Below are 21,131 nucleotides of genomic sequence, written 5' to 3'. Positions count from 1 at the left end.
GTTCCTATGCTCTGAATAAGACCCTTTGATCGCAGTAAACAGCTTGTCCTTTCAGAACATTTTTTAAGCAGATGAAAAGTGCAACTCCATTTCCAGAGAACAGGGCCCTATTCCAAATTTTCTCCCTGCCTCATATCTTTTGAGAATTCACTTTCATTGCATGAAGCGCTGCGGGAGTTTGGCAATGAATGTCAAATCTGTTCCCTCAACCTTACACTTCTTTTGAATAAACTCATTTCAATTTGGCGTACAGTTATTAACACCAAAGAACAAGGTAAACTTTTCTGGGGAGGTGTAGAGGGGAATGGGACCAAAGCTATAAATGAACTGAGGCATTTTTCAAAGATTGTATTTTAACAGAACTCATTCAGCATTTCTTTCCCATAATCTTCAGTATGTAATAAAGTAAATATTCAGGGCAGAAGTTCTGTAATTTTTTCCCCATTCGCTCACATTCAGATGCATGTGGTCACAACTATGCACTCAGGCATACTCATGTTAGTCTAAATTTGGGTGGATGGGTAGGGGGTTTTGTTAACTGCATTTGTGCTAGAATATAAAAGGAGTTTTAGCTTTCCAGTACAAGCATTTATTCAGAGAATGTTCATAAAAAGCTGTTGAGGATGACTAACAGTTTTGCAAACAAAATCTTGCATCAGAATATTGCACAAAAAAGCTTAAGCTGTCCTAAAGTTCTGACAGCCTTGGGGAAAGACCAAGGCTCTTTAAGTGCTAGGAGATAGCACCACGACCTACAGGCTTAACTTTTCTGCTAGCAAAACCAGTGTAAGTAGTCTCTGTGGACTTCCTCCAGTGCTTTTTTCCCATCCCATGTTTCAGTTCTACCTCCCCTCTCACCTCTAACACAAGTGTATTCCTGGGATTATGCAAACAGATTGGTAAAAAGAGAAGTTTTAAAAAAAATCCCCCCAAAATAAGGTGATTTATAGCCTGCATCATTTATAGATTCAGCCTACTGCAAAACCCTGCAGATTGGTGCAACTAGAAAGAAGAGCAGTTGAGTCTTGTGCAAGTACGAATACACAGAGCCGAGGCTGGAAGGTCAGGGACACTGGAAGCATCTGATGTTGCTCTGGTCAGGAGAGCGGCCTCCTCCCTCTCCCTTTAAGCCCACAGCAGGCCCCCTCTTCCCAAGAGCACCCAGTTCAGCGAGGTCACGCAGATCCAGCCTGAAGCCCTACATTACCCAATTCCCTTCGTTACCGGAAAGTGGTAATTAATTCACTCTCTGTTTTGGAGTTTTAGAAAGCAGGCATTCTTTATTACAGCACTGGACACACAGGGGGTATCTCCTCCTAATGTCTGTGTGAAGACAAAATCAACAAGCATTTATGCTACCTTAATCCTACATATTCATTACATTTTTATCATGTTCATAACTCTTCCGGGAACTCATTAGCATATGTTAATGTCTCTTGTGCACATCTGTTGGGAGCCTTCAGGTGGTCGTTGGGGCTGTTTAGATGAAGCTCGTAGTCGTCTTCACTGCGTCCGCCAGTTGACCCTTACTTCTGCACAAACTCAGTCCTGTGGTCATGTAGATCTTGTCCTTCAGGGCTGGCCTAGTCTGGTTTTGTTGCTAATTTGCATCTTCCCTATCTTTATGTTTCTTTGCACCTGCTACTACAAGGTCGAATTGTCTCAAGTAACCTAGGAGTTCCTTATCCTACCGTTATTCTAAGTATTCTTCAAAAGATTAGTATTTGTTCTGCAGCACCACGGTTAAAACAGCTTAAATTGATTTTAATAATTCTATTCCACAAACATCTGTTTTCTAATAATCCTAGTTCACAGGTATCACCGTCACCTCTTGCCGCGGGGACTGTGTTTTGCATCCCACCCAGTCCTGACTCACACTGCTCCCTCCCCACCGCCCCCCAGCGCCCCGCCGCCGCCTGAGGGGAGAACGCGTCTGCTCTGCACCGGCCTCAGGCCACCCCAAGCCCCTTTCTCCCGTGGACCACAGGCCCTTGCAACAAACCACCGCGCAAGAGACGCCGCCACACCGGTCCGCCGCGCCCCAGCCCCCGGGCACGGACGCGCGTCCCCACGCGTGTCGTGCGGCCCCGCAGTCCGCCCCGGAAGCGGCAGCTCGGCGCATGCGCGGAGGGAGCGGCGGCGGCATGGCGGGCCGCAGGGAGCCGGGCTGGGGTCGCGGCCGGCGGTGTGCGTCCCCGGCCCGCAAGCAGCTCAAGCCGCTGCGGACCGTAGTGGCGTGGAGGGGCAGGGCGGAGTGGGACCAGGTGATGGTGGGGCTGTACTGCGGGGACAGCCGGCTGCAGCAGGAAGCGCTGGACCGGGTCTCGGCCTGGAAGAGTCGGTACGGGCCGCGCACGGCGGGCGGGGAGCGGGCCGCGGGCCGGCGCTGCCTGCTAGGCCGCTTCCTCCGGCGGCCCCGCCGGGCCTCCGCCCCAAGCGGAGCGGCCGCCCTCTGCCATGGGCCCACAGGACGCCCGGGGCCCGGCCGCAGCTCCCCGGTGCTGCTCCGCGGCCGGGGTTGTGCGTGCGGGTCGCCGGTACTGACGGGCAGGCCGCTCCGTCTTGCCGGGCGCCTTGTTTACGCCGGAAGGGTCCGGGCAGGGAGCTCCTCATGCCGGAGGGATAGGCTGGCCCCGTGGGCAGCAGGGTGGGCAGGAGGCCTGCAGGCCCACAGCGTCCCAGAATGGTTTCTGGAGGCAGAGCGCTGCAGTGAGCAAACCCAAGGACCCCACATCACCTTATTGTGTTTGTGTTGCCCCTGCTGTATCCATCCACAAGGCCAGTGTAGATATGGGGTCTTACATTGTGTATGTGTTTAGCACATCGGTAAGTACTCAACACATGTTTAAGAGTACCCACATAATCACTGTAACAAATAAAAGCCTTTTGGAAAGAGCTTTTGATGCTGTCTTTCTGCATACCTTTTCTCAGGCTGTTATGTACCATGGAGCACAAAAAGTAGCTGGAAAGTCACGGGGTTTTTTTTGCAGAGGGAGTATATTGTGAGACTGCTCATCTGTTTTTCATTTATCTCTAGGTATGGTCCCAAAATGCCTCTTGCAGTGGATTGCACTGCAGAACTGATTCGTTGCAAGGTCCTGGATTCATCTGGAAGATTGAAGTCACATGAGCTCATCCTCTCTTACGGGCTGGCTCTTGTCAGGTAGGGCTGTGAAGGCCTGTGTGCTGTGAGAGAGAGACCTGGACGGCATTATTCATCCATCTAATTTCACTTTGCATCTCTGGAACCATAGTGGTGTACAGCATGTTTGGGATTTGTCTCTGGGGTTTCAAGTTTATCTGCAGCTCTTGACGGTCATTTATCTTTTCTGTAACCTGCATGCAGGTTTGTCAACTTGATCACAGAAAGGAAACAGAAAATGGTCAGCATTCCTCTGAGACAATTAGCCAGAGAGGTAAATATTTAAGAAGAGTTACTCAATAACTTACGTATATACAGAGGGCATATGCATTGTCTGTTAACAATACTGGGTGGAGGGAGTTGTGGAGGGTCATTCTTTTGTAACCAAAATAATAGATATGGATTGCCAGTTCCTTCCAACTGCAAAGTTTTAAAGAGACTTGATGTAACTAGGTCTAAAACTTTGTTCTTTAAAGGTAGATTAGGAGTAACAGAGGCTGATGATCATTAAAGCATTTTGAATCATGTGCGATCAAAAGTCTTGATTTACATGTAAATAGTCCCACTTGACATATATACCACACATATTTGTTTCTTAGCTACTGGGATATGGAAAAATAGCTAAATCAATGGTTTATAAATTCTAGTCATTGACAAGCAAAGTTATACATAAAAAGGACTTAATCACATTTCCAGGTATTTTTACCTCATGTCTCTCACTGGGGGGGAGCTTCCCCACTTCTGGGGAGGCGGGAAGGTTCAACCTGTAACTGCAGTAGCAGGACCAACCCAAGAGCTTTTATTGCCAGCTGCACTGAGCGTCATATCTGGGTCTGAGCAGCACGTTTTGAAAGTGAACAGTTTCTGAGACTCTGCTATATATGCAGCCTTGTCTGGGGCTCCTATGTGAGAATGATAAATTGATTATTCTCTTTTTGCTGGGTTTTTAAGAAAGATGCTGCTTCTCACCTTTTAAAACTGATCAAGCTTAAAAATAGAGGTCTTACATAGGTAAAGTTAGTAGTTGTCCTTAGAAACGTTGCAAAACATGGTGTGCAGCTTGGAGTGTGTATGATTTGAGTATTATATATGATATGTTTTGTATCTTTGGTATACAAACTGTAGTCTAGAATGTTCCATCAGTTTAAATATAATTTAACTGCTTCTCAGTATCTCACCAAATTATACATATCACCGCTGACTAAAAAGACATCTGTTGTTGCAAGTAACACTGAAGATCTTAAACTGTAAAATCTCAAGTACATATGGATCCTAGGCCACAGGAGGAGTGGGATCAGAGAGGAGGGGATGTCAGCCCACCCTTGAAGTGGGAAGCTGGGGGACTGCGGTGCAGGAGTGACCCAGACGAGGCCATTCCCACCTGGGCAGAGGTTCTCTGCAGCCTTGCAGGGCTGCATACAGTTGCGGCGTGATGCAGCAGGACCTGTGGGGTAACGCCTGTGGCTGTTCTTCCAGGTGGATATCCCCATCTGGGTTGTGGATCTCCGTCACGAGCTGACCCACGGGAAGCTGCCACGGCTGGCTCTGTGCCGCAAGGGTGAGTGCTGCTGTCGGGTGGCATTGGGAGGGCCCGGCCCGAGGTGCGCTCGGGGTGGCAGCGCCTGTGCTGCAGGCCCTGAGGGGGAGCACCCCTCCCTCTGTTTTTGAGCCCTGCAGGGTGGGCAATGAGCTGGGCCTGGCAGGGAGAGCTGCAGTGGGAGACACTTAGAGAGGGTTTGCTTCTGCCTTGTGGGGATACTGAAATGTGTCTGGGGGCTCCAGGCTGTGGTGCCTCACAGGGCAGTGTTCAGAGGCTTTTTCCTTCCCCTGAAAAAAATACTGGAAACAGTAATTCAGCCCTCTTGCTTCTTTACAGCACAGGAAGCTTGTCTCGGTTAAAGCAATAGATGGTTTTCCTGCTTGTTTAGAGATACCTGAGACTCTTAAAAAATCCCATTTAGGGAGAAATACAGTAGGTACTGCAAGCCTGAATGAATGACCAGCTCATGACGTTTGAAGGATTCCTGGGAATTTTGGGTTAAGCACTGAGGAGCCAGTTAAATACCCTTCAACAGGGTCCTTAGATGGAGTTGGGTAGTGAAATAGTGTGATGCAAGAAAAGAGGGTTTCTTTCCGTTCTATCTAATATATGCCTAGTGTAGTATCCACACAAAAAGTTAATGTTATTCTTCTATACGATGTTGATCATGGTGATGCTAAAGAATTGATACATTTTCTCATCAGAACGCCACTGCTGGGATTTAGTTTCTGCTTAAATTTGGCCTAGCTTGAGTGAGGTACAGTGCTATGGCAGTGTCCAATCTTTTTTGTTACCAAAAAGACAGTGAGTGGGTGTTACCAGACCTGTGATACTGGGTTGTGGTTTTTTTTTTTTGTTTGTTTGTTTGTTTTTTTTTAAACTCAATCATCTTTTCCTTAATGGAGTTGTACGTGATTTTAGGGTTCATAACTTGTTAACAGCAGGTTTTTTTCACAGTGCAAGTTAGCAGTGTGTCATCTATATTTTTTTTTCAATAACAGAAAACCACACTGAGAGGAGAATGTTTTCTGTTCTCTCTTAGGCTGTGATGTTGTGCTGGACTGGCTACGAAAGACCTATTGGAGCCGTCAGCTGGGCAATAACTTGTGTGAAGACAGTGAGGATGAAGAAGAGGAGCAGGAAGGGGTGGAAGCAAATGCAGAGTTGGACAATGATGCGTGGGAGATTCAGACCCCACAGCATGAGGCCTGTCAGAAACACAAGGAATTCCATGGTAGGTGTCCCTAGAACAATGGCAGATACAAGGATTAGATATGTTCCATGCTTGAGAAAGCAGTTTAAAAGTGTCATCTTCTAGCCCTGATGATGCATAAACATATACCTTCATCTCAGGTTTTGGGATTTGTCTTTGGGCCTTGTGGATTCTTGGGGTGACTGACTTTTTTCGTATTAGCTCACTGAATTTGTAGCATAAAATCTTTTACTTCTGTTGAATATGCAGTATCCTGATCAGTAGCAGTGGTTATACTGGCATAGCTTAGGACCAAGCATTGTAGAAATTAGTTGTACTGTCTTGATAGCCACAGCTTTGGTATTGAGGCCGCTACTGACAAAGGTGGCTACAGTCCTTTTGTAGCCCTCAAAACTCTATAGATTCATAACTTGAGCAAGAGCAGGCTAAAGGCAGTTCAGCCAATTTCAAAATACTTAGCATGTGGACGGAAAAATCACTAGCTGACAATAGTATAAAAAAAAAAAATCAAAAATCACAGGTAACTCAACCTGGACATAATCTAAAATGCAAAGTGCAAAACAACGGGAAAACTTTGGTAAACTGTTCCAGTGGTTGCTTTTCCATCACCAGAAGTCTCTGAACCCAAAATAAGGAGCTTTTCTCAAAGTGAATTTCTAGTTTAATGACTTACTGGAGGAAGCAGGAGTTCAAATTAGATGGGTGGTCTGTGAGTTTGAGGCATGTGAGGTATCAAACAGGTATAAAACCAAGTAGTCATCATTTTTTCTACAAAACACCCCACCCCCCACTGCTGAAAGAGAACCACAGAATGATACAGTGGGTTCCGTGGTTTATATATCCAGAGTAATGGAATGGCAGTGGTACATCAGTCTTATGGTTCAAATGCATCTGAAGTTCTATCTAGCAGATACTGGGTGGTAGGCATTCTGATAGGAGGTCTCAATGACACTTGAATGGTGAAGGATTTTGAAAGATGGTGCTATTTCAGGTACAGTAATAATGGTCCACAGATAGAGAAAGGACATTTCGTGTTGATGGTAAGTTGAATAAAGTCCAATAAGGATATGGTTGGTTTGTGAATAGCTGCAGTGCTGTTGCGATAGATTTAAAATGCAAGTAGAGGGAGTACAACTATGGATCAGAACATGAACTGTCTGTGGGAACAATTTCTTCCTAAGTTGATCTATTTAGGGATATTTTTTGGAGCTGTTTGGATTTATCCAACTTCCCTTTCTTTGGCCACTGTTAATGATAAAATACTGAACTCCTGGTTCAACCCCACTTGATAAAACCTACGTTGCTGAAAAAGTCAGAGCTGTAGGAGTCTTCAGAGTGTTGTCTGAATCAGAATTTACAATTTCATTTGACTGATGTCTTCCTTGAATGTATATTCAGCAAACTAAGGAGCCTGCACAGATAAAAAATTTCTTTATATAGTTGATCCATTCCCTCTTTAAACCATATATTTGTGTTAATTTCTAGAAAAAGTCAGAGATGTGCTGATATCCTACAAGAATGAGCAGTTTCGGGTAAGTGCAGTCTTACTATCATCACTTTTGGTTGTTCTTGTTTCCTGCTTGGGGCAATTAGTCTTCCCTCCATTCTCACCCAAACTGAAGAACTGGTGCTGTTGGCCAGGCCTCATTTGAAATACCTCAGTGCTAGCACGACTAAGTTGCTGTGCCATTTTATTTCATAGAACTTCAGGCTTCCTTTTTTTCTCCCTGTAGCATCCTCCCGCAGTTAGAATCTGCCCAGGAGCGTCAGTGATACACAAGTGGTATTTGTATCAGTGCTGCAGAGGCAGTAGTACACCAGTGTCCACAGTGCCACCAATGTTTGCCTGGTTGTGTACTCTTGCCTGAGGCAGTGCTGCCATCTAATGTGTGGCCTATAGGGACCTGTGACCGCTGCATGTGTGGAGAGAGGCTTGGCTAGTTCCTAGCTCACATATTTCTCCTAGTGTTGTCATACATGACATGGCGAAGAAAAGCTTCACTGTGGAGAACAAGCAGTTTGAGCTGTGATGGTTTCTAATGTGAATACTTTGTTCATGTCTATAAATGAGATATGGAGATCTCAAGTCTTTCTTATCCAGGTGGACAGTGCTCAGTTTGATTTTGTTCATCTTAGTGTCTCTGGAAATTGAGACCTGTCATTCAGAACTCATTAACCCATGTTTTCTATCATCCATCATGTAATTTTGCAGTGGCCCAGTGGCTGAGGTGCTGCAGTTTTGATCTGTGAATAATTTGCCCCAGAAATCTCTCTGCTCAGCTTCCCCTTCTTAATAATGGGATAGTTTTTAAGATGTGGTGAGAGCTAGGTTACAGACCCTGTAAAATGTCTTTGGATATGACCTCACCGACATACTGTTGTTGGTGGGGAGCTGTTCTCACTTTCATTTCTATTAACATCATTAGGCTCTAAAGGAGAAAGTGTGCTAACGTTCCAGTGAAGCATACAGTTAATCAGCAATGAGAACCAGGGTCAGGAATTTTATGGAAAATTAACATCAAGTTTCCTTAATTGTCTTGGTTTTGGAGTATGTGTATAACGTGATTCTTCTTTGTTCATCCTTCTCTTTCTGTACTTGGTACTGGCTTATTTTATACGTTTTGGATTGCATCATAAAGGAGACAAATTGATTATATGTGGTGAGTGACCACTTAACATATTAACAGAACACACAGAAGTGTTTAAAACTGAATAGAAAAATGCAACTCCAAAATTTAAGCTGGCTGGAGTTGAATGCAGGAGAGGACTAATCAGTCGATTGCTAAAGAGTAATTTCAAAACTTTTGTTTTGGTGCTGATGTGAAACTCTCCTTATCCCATCGAAATGGTGGAAATACAGACTGAAGAGTAAACTCTTATGTTGTATGCCTCAATTTAATTGAATGATGCATACTGTGCTCATGAAATTTCTCTGTTTACCCTGTAAGGCTGCCTTTCTTGTTGAATGATTTCAAGTGGTGCACTTCTGAGTCTGTCAGCTGTGAGAAAATACAGCTGAATTGTGAAAAACAGAGCAGTAATACTCTGTAGATACATGTGTTGTGGATATAGCTTCTTTTAATACAAAATTTTTGCCACTCTGAGTTACACTGAGTAAGGATGGACAAAGGGCTTGTCAAGATCTGTCAGTGGCAAGGAGTGTTACTCTTTATGGCTGAGACCTGCAACTTCTTAATTGAAGCTATTCTTTAATAAAAACCATACTGCTTTTAATCATTAATAACTACTGCCAGTAATTTGAAGAGATGCAAGCACATTGGTCCTTTGGTGCTCTCTGAAACTCTCTTCTGTACAACAGTAGACCTGTAATTTAAAACTGATTATAGCTGATAAAATCTCTGAAACTGAGAATTGGATCGAAAAAAATGACATGGGCTTGTTTGTGTACCCTTTAAGGACAGGTGGTTTGATACATCCAAATAATTTATTAACTGTGACAGCAACTGAATGTTCCAAATATCAAATAAATGCTACTTGAAGCTCTTTTGGGCTTATAATTAACACTTATACTGTATTGGCACAGCAGAAGTGGTACAGCATCTTTGCTAGTTTTCCTTGCAGGGAGACTGCTGTGAGTCTCCCTGCATAAATGTATAGTCTGTCTCTAATCTTTTTCGTGTAAGAAGTATTATTTATACCTAAGTCATCTTTATAATAGTGTAACTGTACAGTTTCTGATCCAGAAACTTTAGCTATTTTGTTACCTACTTGCTATACTTAAAAGTTTATATAAATTTTTAAGGTATAAACTAAGCCAAAATAAGCTCTGTCATCGGGGCTGTGTAGTTAGCTGTCTGATTGTTCATATGGGTAGGCTAGATGTTCTTTAATCACTTTAGATCATGTCTTTATACTTGATTTGTCATCTAAAGTATCTTTTGCATGCAGCGGTAGCTTTGCATATATAGATTAAGAGAGCTAATCACAGTCCTGAAAATGACACATTGATTTTTCCAGTCTCACTTTACATTACAGTCCTGCCTGGCAGGAAAAATAATTTATTCTTTTCTCTCAGTAGTTATTGTTTTCCAAAAACATTCTGCAAGATACCTGTTGGTAGTGTAACATGCTTCATGCCATTATTTTGTACAAAGTGCTGATGGTAGAATTGCCACTTGGGTAGGTTGTGAGCATAAGTGGAAGGCATGCCTTACCTTGCTGGACTGACTCAGATAAGGTATATATCAAACCAAGAAGTCACTAACTGTCAGAGGAGTACTAGCCTCCAATATTCTCTTTTCCACTCTTGGTACAACCTGGTAGTCTGTTTTGCGTTTTGCTCCTACTCATCAGGTGCTCTCAGTTGATTACAGGTTACCTAGATGGCTGTGTTGATTTGACATTTTCATTTATTGTATGCATAATACAACTGACAAAACCTTGTCCTGAGTAGGCAACCTCATCCTTACCCCACATGTGGAATTAATGGTTCAAAATGAGTCTGTCCTGGTTTGTGCTGAAGTCAGAGCAAGGTTAAGAACCAGAATGAGGATGTCAGGACTGTGACTCCTTGGTGCTGCTGCCTTTCTAATTCAGGCCTTTTCCAAGTATGACATGGCTTATATTCATTTTTAATATACTCCTAGGAAGGGGAACTTTTGTGAGTTTTTTGAAGTGCTGTTGATGAAGTATATATGGCACGTGCATCTTCTCTTCATAGCACTGTCTTTCTGTTCACCATTGGAGCATATTTCCTGTTAACGTTTGGATTTTTCCTTCACTCAGGTTATGCAGACTGCACAGTCTGTTTCGAAGTCGCAAGAACTGTGGTCTGATTCCTCTTCAGAAGTGGACTGGATTTTGGCTCAGATCAAAGACCTGATGCAAGAGAACAGGTACATCTCTGATAAGGAATTGAGGTGAAAGGTACAGTGCAGAGCTGAGCCTGTAGACCTGTTGCACTACCTTTTCACCATGTTGTTCAGCTGATCATGGAAGAAGCAATTGGTTGATTTCCTCAACATCTTTGGGGACTGAGTTGTTAATCTGTGTTTGAGTGATGTTTCCTGTGCCAGATGGTCTTCAAGGTGTCGTCTTCGACTTAACTGTGCTGACCCCAAGGCATGTCATCATCTTCAGTGTCTTCAGAAGCTCTCCTAACAACCTTGTGTAGAGTTTGATTTCACAGAAACCTTTAGAATTCTTCAAAATTGCAGGGAATACTTGGCCTTTTCTATACTTTCTATCTTTCTATTGCCGCAGGGCCTCTGGGACCCAGTGTGTTGAGCCTTTAGTATTACTACATAAATTTACATTAAGATCTTGTCCCACTCTGAGAAACGTAATCAGTGCAACTGTAGAAGGAAGAGCGTATCATGTACAGATATGAGCTATAAGTCCTGATGTTTTGAATATAAATACATATGCCATACAGGCTACTGATTAGTTTAAGAGGTTATCAGATGTTGTGCCAGAAGAAAACCCTGAGGAAGAGGCTTGTACCTTAGTGGCATTGCCCATTGGTTGCTGAGCCTGGAGTAATGAGCAGGAAGGCATGAAGATTCTGTAATGAGAAGTGTAACTTACTAAACATGAGACTTCCATATCACTTAAAATGTCTGTTGCTAGATGGTTGGAAGGTACTGGTGGAAGGAAGCCATTGCACCTACCTGTGATTCTGATACCCTCTCCCTAAGCATCCTCTGTTAGCCTCTGTCAGAACACCAATGGACCAAGTGCAGCTGCTTTGATATATAAATAGGTACTTGAACCTGACATCGGCTACATGGTAGAGGGGAAACAGGCTGCCACTGTACAAAACAAGGATTTTGAAAGGTTTGAGTGAGAACAAGAGACTTCATTTTAGGTGAAATGGGTTTCGTGGGAAGCATTCAGGCAAGAGTTATAATACATTGGTGACAGGTAAAAGATCATAGAAAGTCCCTTTCCATATAGGAAAACTGAAGAAGTGAAGATCTTAAGATAATCATGTATTTGGGGTCTTTCTAATGCTGCCTTGATGGCATGCTCTCCTATTGGTTTATGTCCGTGCAAAACTTGGTTTTCATAACAGTACTGTCCTATAAGTCTATGATCAAAACAAGCACTTAATTTGGAAAATATTGTGCTTTTGATTCGCTTACTGTGCAGTGATTCTGCAGAATGTGCTTGCAGTGTCCCATGAAAGTGAGTTAAATCGTATTCTAGCAGTTCTTTGTCATCATCTTTATATGAACCACCTGTTGCGTCAGCTCTTGCTGTTTGTCCCATGCAGCTGCACAAAGTACATTCAACCCTGATTGTGTGGGTTTCCAAAAGCATCAAGAATCTACTTCATCTACAAAACTAAATCTTCTTCCAGAATACTCAGGTGCTAGTGACTATATTTGTGGCCTTTGGGGCACCAGTGTTTCAAAGTTGTTGTCCTCATCAAGCTGTAAAATACCATTTCCTGAGGGGTGAAGAGGGGAGTTGGGGCAGTTTCATTTCTGAAACCCTTGGAACAGATGACATATTTGAGAATACAACCACTTAGAATACCCAGCCAGCTCCTAGGGCTCTGCAGTGGTCTCTCCTTACTGCTAGCACAACCAAACCATGCTAACATTTTTCACTTTAAATAATCTCAAGTTTCTATCTTACGCACATCACACTATATCTTTAATGGGTGATTCTCCAAATAACTGTTTAGACTGAATTCACCACCTCAGCAGTGCCTAAATTGGTAGAAAGGGCAGCAAGTGAGTGGGATGGGATTCTGAGGCAAGGCTGTCAATTAAACCTTCACTACCGTGCCTGTCTGTGTATTGGCTGGAGGGCAGGTATGTGGGGAAGGGAAGTGTCTTTGAAGTTCTGATCAATGAAAAGATTATGTCACATGATGAATTTTATGACATACGATTCTAATATGGAGCCACTGCTGACCCAGGAGGGTGCAGTAAAAAGGGGAATCTCTATTCTGCCTTTGGAAGTAGTAACTTTAAAACAAACAAAAACACTCTAAACCCCCCCGTAGTGTCAACAGCCAGTTTTCTGCTTTGCAGAGGACTGAATGTCTCCAGAGCACTATCCAACCCCAGGATACTGGTAGTAGTCTGACTTGAAGTGGCGCTTGTGTGCAGCATCAACAGTTATCAACAGTTACCACGGCTTGTCATGACTAGCTTCTCTGCTGATAAGCTTGGTTACATTTTTCCACTTGCTTCTGAAGGGTGCTCCTGAACAAAGAGCAAGTACTCTAATTGCAGCACAGTGGGGAGAGCCTGCATAGGCCTGCTTGTGGTGTGTCTAGTCAGTGGGCAAGTAAGCAAGAGCATGCTTTCCTGTGATCAGCCTGGCACTTCTGAAATGGTTTAACAGGCTTGAATTCAAGTGCAGCTTTAAGCTGTTTTAATCTGATTCAGCGGAATGCTGTTCTGTACAGGATGCTGTCACCAGAATGTGGCAGCCTTTTTTGCATTACTGTTTCTACAGGAAACACTGGTCTGGCAGATGTAGAGAAGACTTGAAAAGTAACCATCCCGCCCCCAACACCACCTCTAGCTTGGAAGGATTCCGTGCAGTTGTCACGTTCTGTTAAACAGCTTCTGTTAGTCCAAAAGTGCCTGTGCATGAATCTTTTCTTCTGAAAAGCTGTTACTGTGGATGAGCAGTTAAGATGCTTCAGTGTTGTTATTGCAGTGTGTAGGCTTGTGTTTTTATATGTTGGTAAGTCAAATGGAAGGGTTAGACTTTTCCTGTCTTTCAGAAAGACCTACTTGTGGAAATATTTTAGGATAGCTGTAGATTATAAATGAAACATTTAATTCCTGCACAATGTGTTGGGCATTTCATTGCTTTGCAGTCATTTCTTTAGAAGGTAAAGTGGTAGTAGGATAGAATTGTTTATACATCCTTCCTTCTTCAGGTATATGTGATAGCATGGATTACAGGGCACCAGTGTATTGATGTGCTTAGGAGATGCTGCTTCCAAAATTAAAGGAGTTTAAAAAAGTTTGTCATCTACCTGGGAAAGTCCTAGAACTAGGTGGCACATCTCAGGACCCTGATTTAGTTTCTGGCTTTCACTGACACTTTTCCGAGAGCTTTGTTCAGAATTCTAGCCCAGTAACTTAGGTAAGGGTATGAAATTCAGATGCTAGGTGTGGCCTCAAGAAACTTCAAAGATGGGACAAAAGTCTGTGAAAAACAGCATCACTGGATCCTTTATTCCAACAAAAAAGTCTGATGATACAGTATCTCTAGGGTACCTGTCATTTCTTAAGTAATCAAGTCTGGCAGTCACACTTTCATAAGAACTTTGTCTTCATTGCATTGTGCCACACTGCATAAGGCTTTTTTGACCGTTCCCATAAGCACAGGCTTCAAATAAGGCAAAAGAAAACAGAGAGGAGGAAGCTGGTTTCTATGACTATAAAAATGTACTTTTTGTGTGTCTTGTAGGTTTTGTTTCTGTTAGCTGTTTCATGGTTTCCTAAGTGACTCCTAATGATCAGGCAACTTCATTAAAATAGCTGCTCTGATATGCGGGGAAATCCCCCACTTACAGCAGCTGAGGATGGGGAACTGTTTCACAACTCACGGCTTGCAAAACTAGTGAAGAGCTGAACCTTTCAGTAGCGACGCTACTGCAGAGAGATTTTGCAGTTGCTTTTAACTGTCTTGTGTGCTCACTATTCAGAGGGAAGTTTTGGCAAGAATGTTTTTATTTATATATAAGTGTGTGTATGTATATATTATTTCTAATAAATGCCGTTTCCACAATTCCAGACTTTGGGCCAAACGTGGAAAGGAAACATACATCTTTCTGGATCAGAACAGCTTTGGCAATGAGTTTCCAAAGTCTTAATCTTTTTACTTTACAGACTCTCTCTCCATTCCTTTTGCTGCTTTAAGCAGTGTTAGCTCCAGAAAGCTCAGGGAACTTGGTGTCGGGTTACATACTGCTAGTTTTGTTACTTTTCTGCATTCTTCTACTGTTGTCAACAATAGATGTCAGACAGGGCAGCTGCTGTAATGACGCATTTTCCTTGATTTGTGCAGAGTTGTTTGACTGTATTCACACGTGCTTAGTCTCAAGCTGGCAGAGCCCAAGTAGGGAAGGGGCATGTGTTATAGGAGAATGTGGAAGCCTGGTCACTCAGCTTATCATTTCTCATCGTGAGTTGCACCTTCCTTTATCAGAAGATGTAGAGAAGTGGGACAAGGGACTTAATTGTCACCTTTCTTCAAAGACGCACAGGTGACCCTTAACCTTTGTCTCCTTCATTCTAGCTAGCACAACTGGAAACCAAGTGCTGAGCAAGGCTCTGGTGCTGGGTGCTGCTTGGGGGTGGTGCTAGTTTCCAGGCCCCTGGGCAAGATTGGGTCATGCATCATGTGGTACCTCTGCACGGGTTTTGTTGCACTTACAGTATGTTTTCTGAGAAGTACCTGAAATAATAGTGATGTAATGGGAGCGTTGTGCCAGAGCGATGGTACAGGCTCAGCTTCACAGTTGTTTCAATGTGAGGCTGCAGTCACTGGAAACAGATTTTAGCGGGGTGGGTATTGAGGGATTGTAAATTTCCACTGACTGTTGTCATACCAAAGAGCTACTTTCTCCATTCTCAATCTCCGGTTTTGGTTGTAGGCCAACATAGGCCAGATGCTGCCATGCTTCCCCTTATTTAAGACTTCTTTATGCCTACTTTCCTCATTCTGATCCTGCAGGGTGAAAATTATTTACTTGAAAATCAATTTAAGACTTAATAAAATATCACATCTTGAACCTTGCTGGAGTGTTCTTTCTGCAGACCTGCTGTTTAAGACAAACCTACAAGCATACGGTTGTTAGGTTTTTTTAGTTTTTTTCTTTCCCCACAGCAAAAATATGTATATATTATAGCAAAGGCTGGAACTAGCACTGCAGTGGGATTTCTGCCTTCACTACACTTTTAAAAACACCTGGCTGTGTGTCAAAGTTGAGCTGGGGGGGAGGGGGAAAGGCAAGAAAATCCCACTAACCACTTGTCTCTTGCCATCATCTTGGCAGCCTGCTGACAGAACCATGATGACTTACTCAGGAAATTTTGGAGTTTGCTTTATGCAGCAAGGTCTCAAAACCCAATTTCCCCTGTTCTCCTGTCTGGATCCTTAAGGGAGAATCTTGATATTGTACAGTTATTTGTTTTGTAACACACAGGTGGCTTCATAAAGAATCCTATACCAGGCCTTTATGTTGTTTGATGTTAGAATGTTGCTTGAATAATACAGTTTTGCTTGAGAGAGAAAATGATTTTTCAATTAATCTTCATTTTCTGCTGAAGCTCTCCAGTGTTGGAAGACTCCCATTGTGTTGCTCATTTCAGAGTAATAACAGGACAAAGGCTACATTGCATCTGAACAGATGCTACGCAAGCTTACATAAAACAAGTATCCTTATAGACATATGCTAAATCCCAGTAAGAGCCAAGTTGAGCTGGCTGAGCATGATGAATGGTCAGGCAAATGACAAATACATTCTTCTTGTGGCCGGGGAGACAGAGGTGGGTTGGAAGCCTCAGCACAGTAGAGCAAACTCTAGGATTTGGCACTCACTCCCATATTTCATCCTTGAGCGCCTTTTTCATCTCATGCTATTTTTATTCCAGCATCCAGATGCAACTTCTAAAGAACACAAACTGTTGTATTTATAGTTAATGGAAGGCTGTGCCTATATCCGGCTTTTTAGAACCACCTACACATCATCTTTTGAGAGCCCAAAATTATTAAAAGCAGTTCCCAGAAAGGATTCATACGTCTACCTTCTGTTTATTAGTAATAGCACGATAACAGTATTGAAAATTAGACCCTGTCGCACTCTAGTTTCCATTGGTCTTTATGTAGCAACATAAATACAGTGATATGGCATGGGGTTTCTCTTAACTGCAGATTTATCTTTGTTTAGGGGAAATTTTCCATTAAACATTTAATTGTTTAATCGTGTGAATGGTCACAGATTCTCTTACTTCTTCAGAAACTCAATAAAAGCTCTACCTTCTGTAGCCCTTGTTACCAGTCCATTCTCCACCATGACACTGTTTGAGAAGGTGGATAGTATTATGCTACCAAAGCAGGAAAGAATGTGCAAGTACTTACGATCAAGTCACTTTTTTGCTTAAAGAAGCTGTACAAGCTTTAAACATATGTTTGTGTGTATCTGTTTATGTTCCTAGAAGTTGTTTTCAAATACCATTGTGGTAATTGTTTCTGCTTTGCTTCATATCTGTCCTGAAATGCTGCAACTCTTTTACTCTTTCAGTCACATGGAGTTTGTTGTGTATCACAAATGCAGCTGGGCTAGTGCTTCCCCAGTGGCCTCTGAGAATCTAGTTTTCTAAAGGACTGACTAATGGTATTTTCAGCTGAAGACCAGGTTGTTCCTGCAGTCTCCTGTGTATTTTTGAGATGTTTAATTTAAGGACTCAGCTTCTTGCTTTCATTTAAAAGAGAAATATTTTTTGATTATTCACTTATGGAAAATAAACCATGTGGGAGGAAAGAGGGCTGACATGGAATGCATTGTCAAGGTTGTGACTTCGTTAGGTTTGTAAACTTGGATTATGGACTCAGGGACAAGAGAGTTTGAGTGCTCCTTGAGTATGTCAAGTGACCTATGAAAGTGATTTTTAAATTTAGAATGCTTATGTAATTCTGAGTAAAGGCGTTCACTTCCCCTATTGATATGCCCTGTAATTTGCATTGTGCCGAAGGCAGAAGATTCCCTTAGACCTAAAGCAAAATGAGCTAACTGCAAAGGTTCCTGTGCTGTCTGCTTCAGAGAAATGGACCTTTCTTAGTCAGATGTTCTTCTGCTTAAATGGTTCTCTACTGCAGCTGCCATCTGCATGGACGTGTCCTTAATAGTTGGTGATGATCAGTCACTGCATGTAGGGATAACGGTAATTATGCTGGAACAGTTTCCAGAGAAGAGAAGGACTGAAACTGGATTTTGTTTTTAGAAACAGATTACATTCTACCACTTGCCTTCTGATCTCCCACCACATCATCTACTTATGGCAGACTGGTCTAGTGTTTGTGCGTGTTGTTTCTGCACTCTGAGTTCTTCAGCTGCTGTTTGTATTTATAAAAATCCTCTGTTGAATCTTAAGTCACATCTGGATGTTTAGATTTGGAAGTCACCCGTATTGGAGAAGACAAATTTTCTCATCCATTCTATACCAAAATATGCCGTATTTGACTTGGGTATTACCATTCTGAATCCAATGAGTCATAGCAAAAGCATTTGTTTCTGTGGAATTTATTCAGTGTTTGAAAATGGCCACTTTGATTTTTATTCTGAGAAGTGTTTATTTTAGTGCTGTATCTTTGCACAGATAGAGAAGCTCATGGATAGAAGCATGAACAGAAGAATTCAAGAGAATTCCATGGCTGAATATTGCGGTAGTTGTAGGAATTCTACTTCTGTCCCTTTTACTGTATTTTACTTTCAAGTGTCAGTTCAGCCTACCTCTGTGGGTCCCCTCAGTCTTCCACTTGCATTAAGCCAGCCTAATGGGAGATGAAGTGGTCCTTGAGCTGGATCATTCAGTGCTGTCAGACTGACTGAAGTTCGCAGGATAGTTGTGAGGGCAGGATGTGTCCAAACAAGAGCTGTAGGTGCTGTAGGGAAGAGCAGTTGTGACCCTACTGCAACTCACCTGCCGAACAGCTGTGTGAACTCCACCTTAAGGTGCACCTTGCCAGCAAGTAAACGGGGTTGGCTTTTCCCCTGAAATTTAACCAGCTTTGTGGGTCAGATGTCCCCAGATCTTAGCTGGCCTGCTGGCAGAAGACTTGGATCATGCTGCAAACCGTAGGTATTTCAGTGTGGCAAATGTTCCTGTGCTTTTGAAGTACCAAGATATTTGCCTCTGTGACTCAAGCAGAAACGTTTCCTTCAAGGTTCTGGTTCTGTTCCAGTTTGCACAACTACACATTCCCTCAAAGTCTAGGGGGATATATCCAGCCCAAAACTTGCATATGATTTTAGTGCCTTAGTTCCAGGTATTTGGCTATCAGACTTGTTTCAGAACTGGTGCAAGCGGCGCTTTGATATGTAAAGGAGTAATGGCAGTAATGAGATTCTCTGATTGCTCTAGGGAGACAGTGGCTGAAGCTCTTCTCAGTGACGGCTTTCTCATCCCAAAGATGGATTGTCTGAAGATGCTAAATATCAAATATGAAGGTTAGTGTTTTGGGCACCACATAAGTAAAAAGTATATAGCGAGTGTTATGTTCAAGTCTGTTCTTTTTTTCTCATTTTATTGGAGCATGTAATTCACTGCATATTTTTCACATATCTGGGTCCTCAAACATCTATTGACCTGTTTTCCAGACCCCTTTATGGCCATGCTTAGCTATTGCGTTTGCATAAACCTCTTACTGTGGAAGGATAGCTCTTCAGCACTGAATGCTGCCTGGTCAAAATGTCTTTCGAGGTTCGCATCTCTGCTCTTACCTGTAATAGTCAACTGATTTAATGAACTCCCACTAGTTCCTTTTCTACTTTGAAGATTTGAAGGAAATCTAAATGGGTTTTTTTGAGCCTGCGTCGCCAGATGCATCTTAGTTCCATGCTGCTGCCCATACACATGGAATTGCGTGGATTTTCTGCAAGGGAATTAGGTACCTAGAAGCAATGAAAATTAATAATTTGTCTGTTTGCCTGGAATCCCTTGGAAACACCAGCCAAAGAACTTTCCAAGAAGGATCCTCGAATTTATGTGACTGTATTACAGTAGTAAGAATTTAGGAGCTTTTTGATTCTTCATTGCTTTGCTCAATGTGCCTTTTCTTTGCAGTATATTTTTAGACAAGATAGCTCTTCTTATGTGTGAAATAAGCTGAAACTGGAAAGAGATTAGCAAAACAGGTAAATTTTCGTGTGGTTTACCATGTGATTAGATCAGGCAGTGTATTTTTTGCTTTCATTGCATTGTTGTGTTAATTATCAATTTGCTGCTTTTTTACTTGCCTAGCCTAAGAAAATAATAGTTCCAGTTTCAGTGAGGATCCTAGGAAATATGCTGAAACTAGTGATCTCAGAACAGACTGCTTCAGTTTGGAACAAGTGTCACACCCATGTTTCATGGAAAATTAAAAAACAGTGATTTTTGGCTTCTTTATATTTTTTTTCTCATTATTACAGCAAATAAAGAGGTATGGCAGTTCAGAATTCCTCAGACGTTTTACTGCTTTTGGCAGCCTTTGCTGACAGGCCTCCTTTCCCGAAGTTTTACACAGATCCTAATAGAGAAAATGTTTATGGAGTTGAAGGAATGTTCTGACTCTTCAGAACTCCGGCCTCAGTTCTTGATCAATTGGATTTCTGAGATGCTGACTGGCATTGCCAAAGTAAACGCTGGTGAGTATGTCTGGAATTTCTGTGTGTTAAGAAAAAAAAAATATCTAAGAGTCTCTTCTGTACTATTGCGAAAACTGAGAGAGTGGTGTGACCTTTAGATGGAAAGTGCAATAACCTAATTAGTACATTTTGTCATGTGAACGTGGGGCTTTTAGTGTTGCATTTCTTACACTTTTCAACCTGCAGTTGATGTATGTCATGCATTTCTTAGCAAAAATTGAAATTGTTATTGCCAATTTTGCTGCAGCCTCCTCAAGATAGGAAAAGCCAATCTCTCCCATGAAAGATCAGGCCCTTAAGTACTACTTTGTCCCAATACTGGTACTTGTAGGAAATAACAGTAGCAGGTAACAAATAAAAATGTTATATGCAACTTGTTATGAGTTCTGTGTTCCTGTTTTTTTCCTCACTTAAGAGGCCTACCTTTACAAGATACATATATAGTCTTGCAGTCCTTTTTTAATCCTATCATGGGATTTTCATGCTTTCTAAACTTACACAAAAGTAATAAGTAATATTTAGTTTTCTGTTTCTAACTTCTTAGAACTGTTTAAATTGGCAAACTGTGTGTTTCACTCCAGAGAAAGGGTGCACAGAAGAGCTTTAATTATTTGAAGCACATGGCAGGAATTCTGTTAACTGGACTTTCATACTGCGATATATTGTATCCCTGAGGAGGTTTGCAGATCCTAATTTTGCCACCTCTTCTGTCCTCTCCTGGTCTGGCTCAGTCTGCATCAAGATTTTGCCAGTATCTGTGGCAGTCACAAGTTAACATTTGATGCTTCCAGTCAGCCCTGAGCATACTTATTATCTACCAAGATCCCTGAATAGTAATAGTTCCCAGCTGTTAAGTCGACTCATTGCAGTGCTATCTGAAATGATTGCA

The 21,131-nt window shown here is 42.4% G+C and overlaps 1 protein-coding gene across 1 annotated transcript in view; it reads left to right on the top strand.

The window, feature by feature from the left end:
• Positions 1–2,129: 2,129 nt before the first annotated feature.
• The window catches only part of LAS1L (LAS1 like ribosome biogenesis factor), a 36,596-nt gene continuing 17,594 nt past the window's right edge, over positions 2,130–21,131 (top strand). The window contains exons 1-9 of the mRNA XM_042807204.1: positions 2,130–2,341; positions 3,038–3,163; positions 3,347–3,416; positions 4,619–4,700; positions 5,725–5,916; positions 7,381–7,427; positions 10,642–10,751; positions 18,978–19,063; positions 20,027–20,242. Coding sequence (XP_042663138.1) covers positions 2,145–2,341; positions 3,038–3,163; positions 3,347–3,416; positions 4,619–4,700; positions 5,725–5,916; positions 7,381–7,427; positions 10,642–10,751; positions 18,978–19,063; positions 20,027–20,242 — 1,126 coding nt within the window. The 5' untranslated portion in view covers positions 2,130–2,144. The remainder of the gene's footprint in view (positions 2,342–3,037; positions 3,164–3,346; positions 3,417–4,618; positions 4,701–5,724; positions 5,917–7,380; positions 7,428–10,641; positions 10,752–18,977; positions 19,064–20,026; positions 20,243–21,131) is intronic.

The sequence above is a fragment of the Tyto alba genome, unplaced genomic scaffold (genome assembly GCF_018691265.1).
Source record: "Tyto alba isolate M040663 unplaced genomic scaffold, T.alba_DEE_v4.0 Super-Scaffold_5, whole genome shotgun sequence".
Classification (NCBI taxonomy): domain Eukaryota; kingdom Metazoa; phylum Chordata; class Aves; order Strigiformes; family Tytonidae; genus Tyto; species Tyto alba.
Note: the sequence above shows the minus strand (reverse complement) of the source record. Positions and strands in the feature narration are given on the sequence as shown.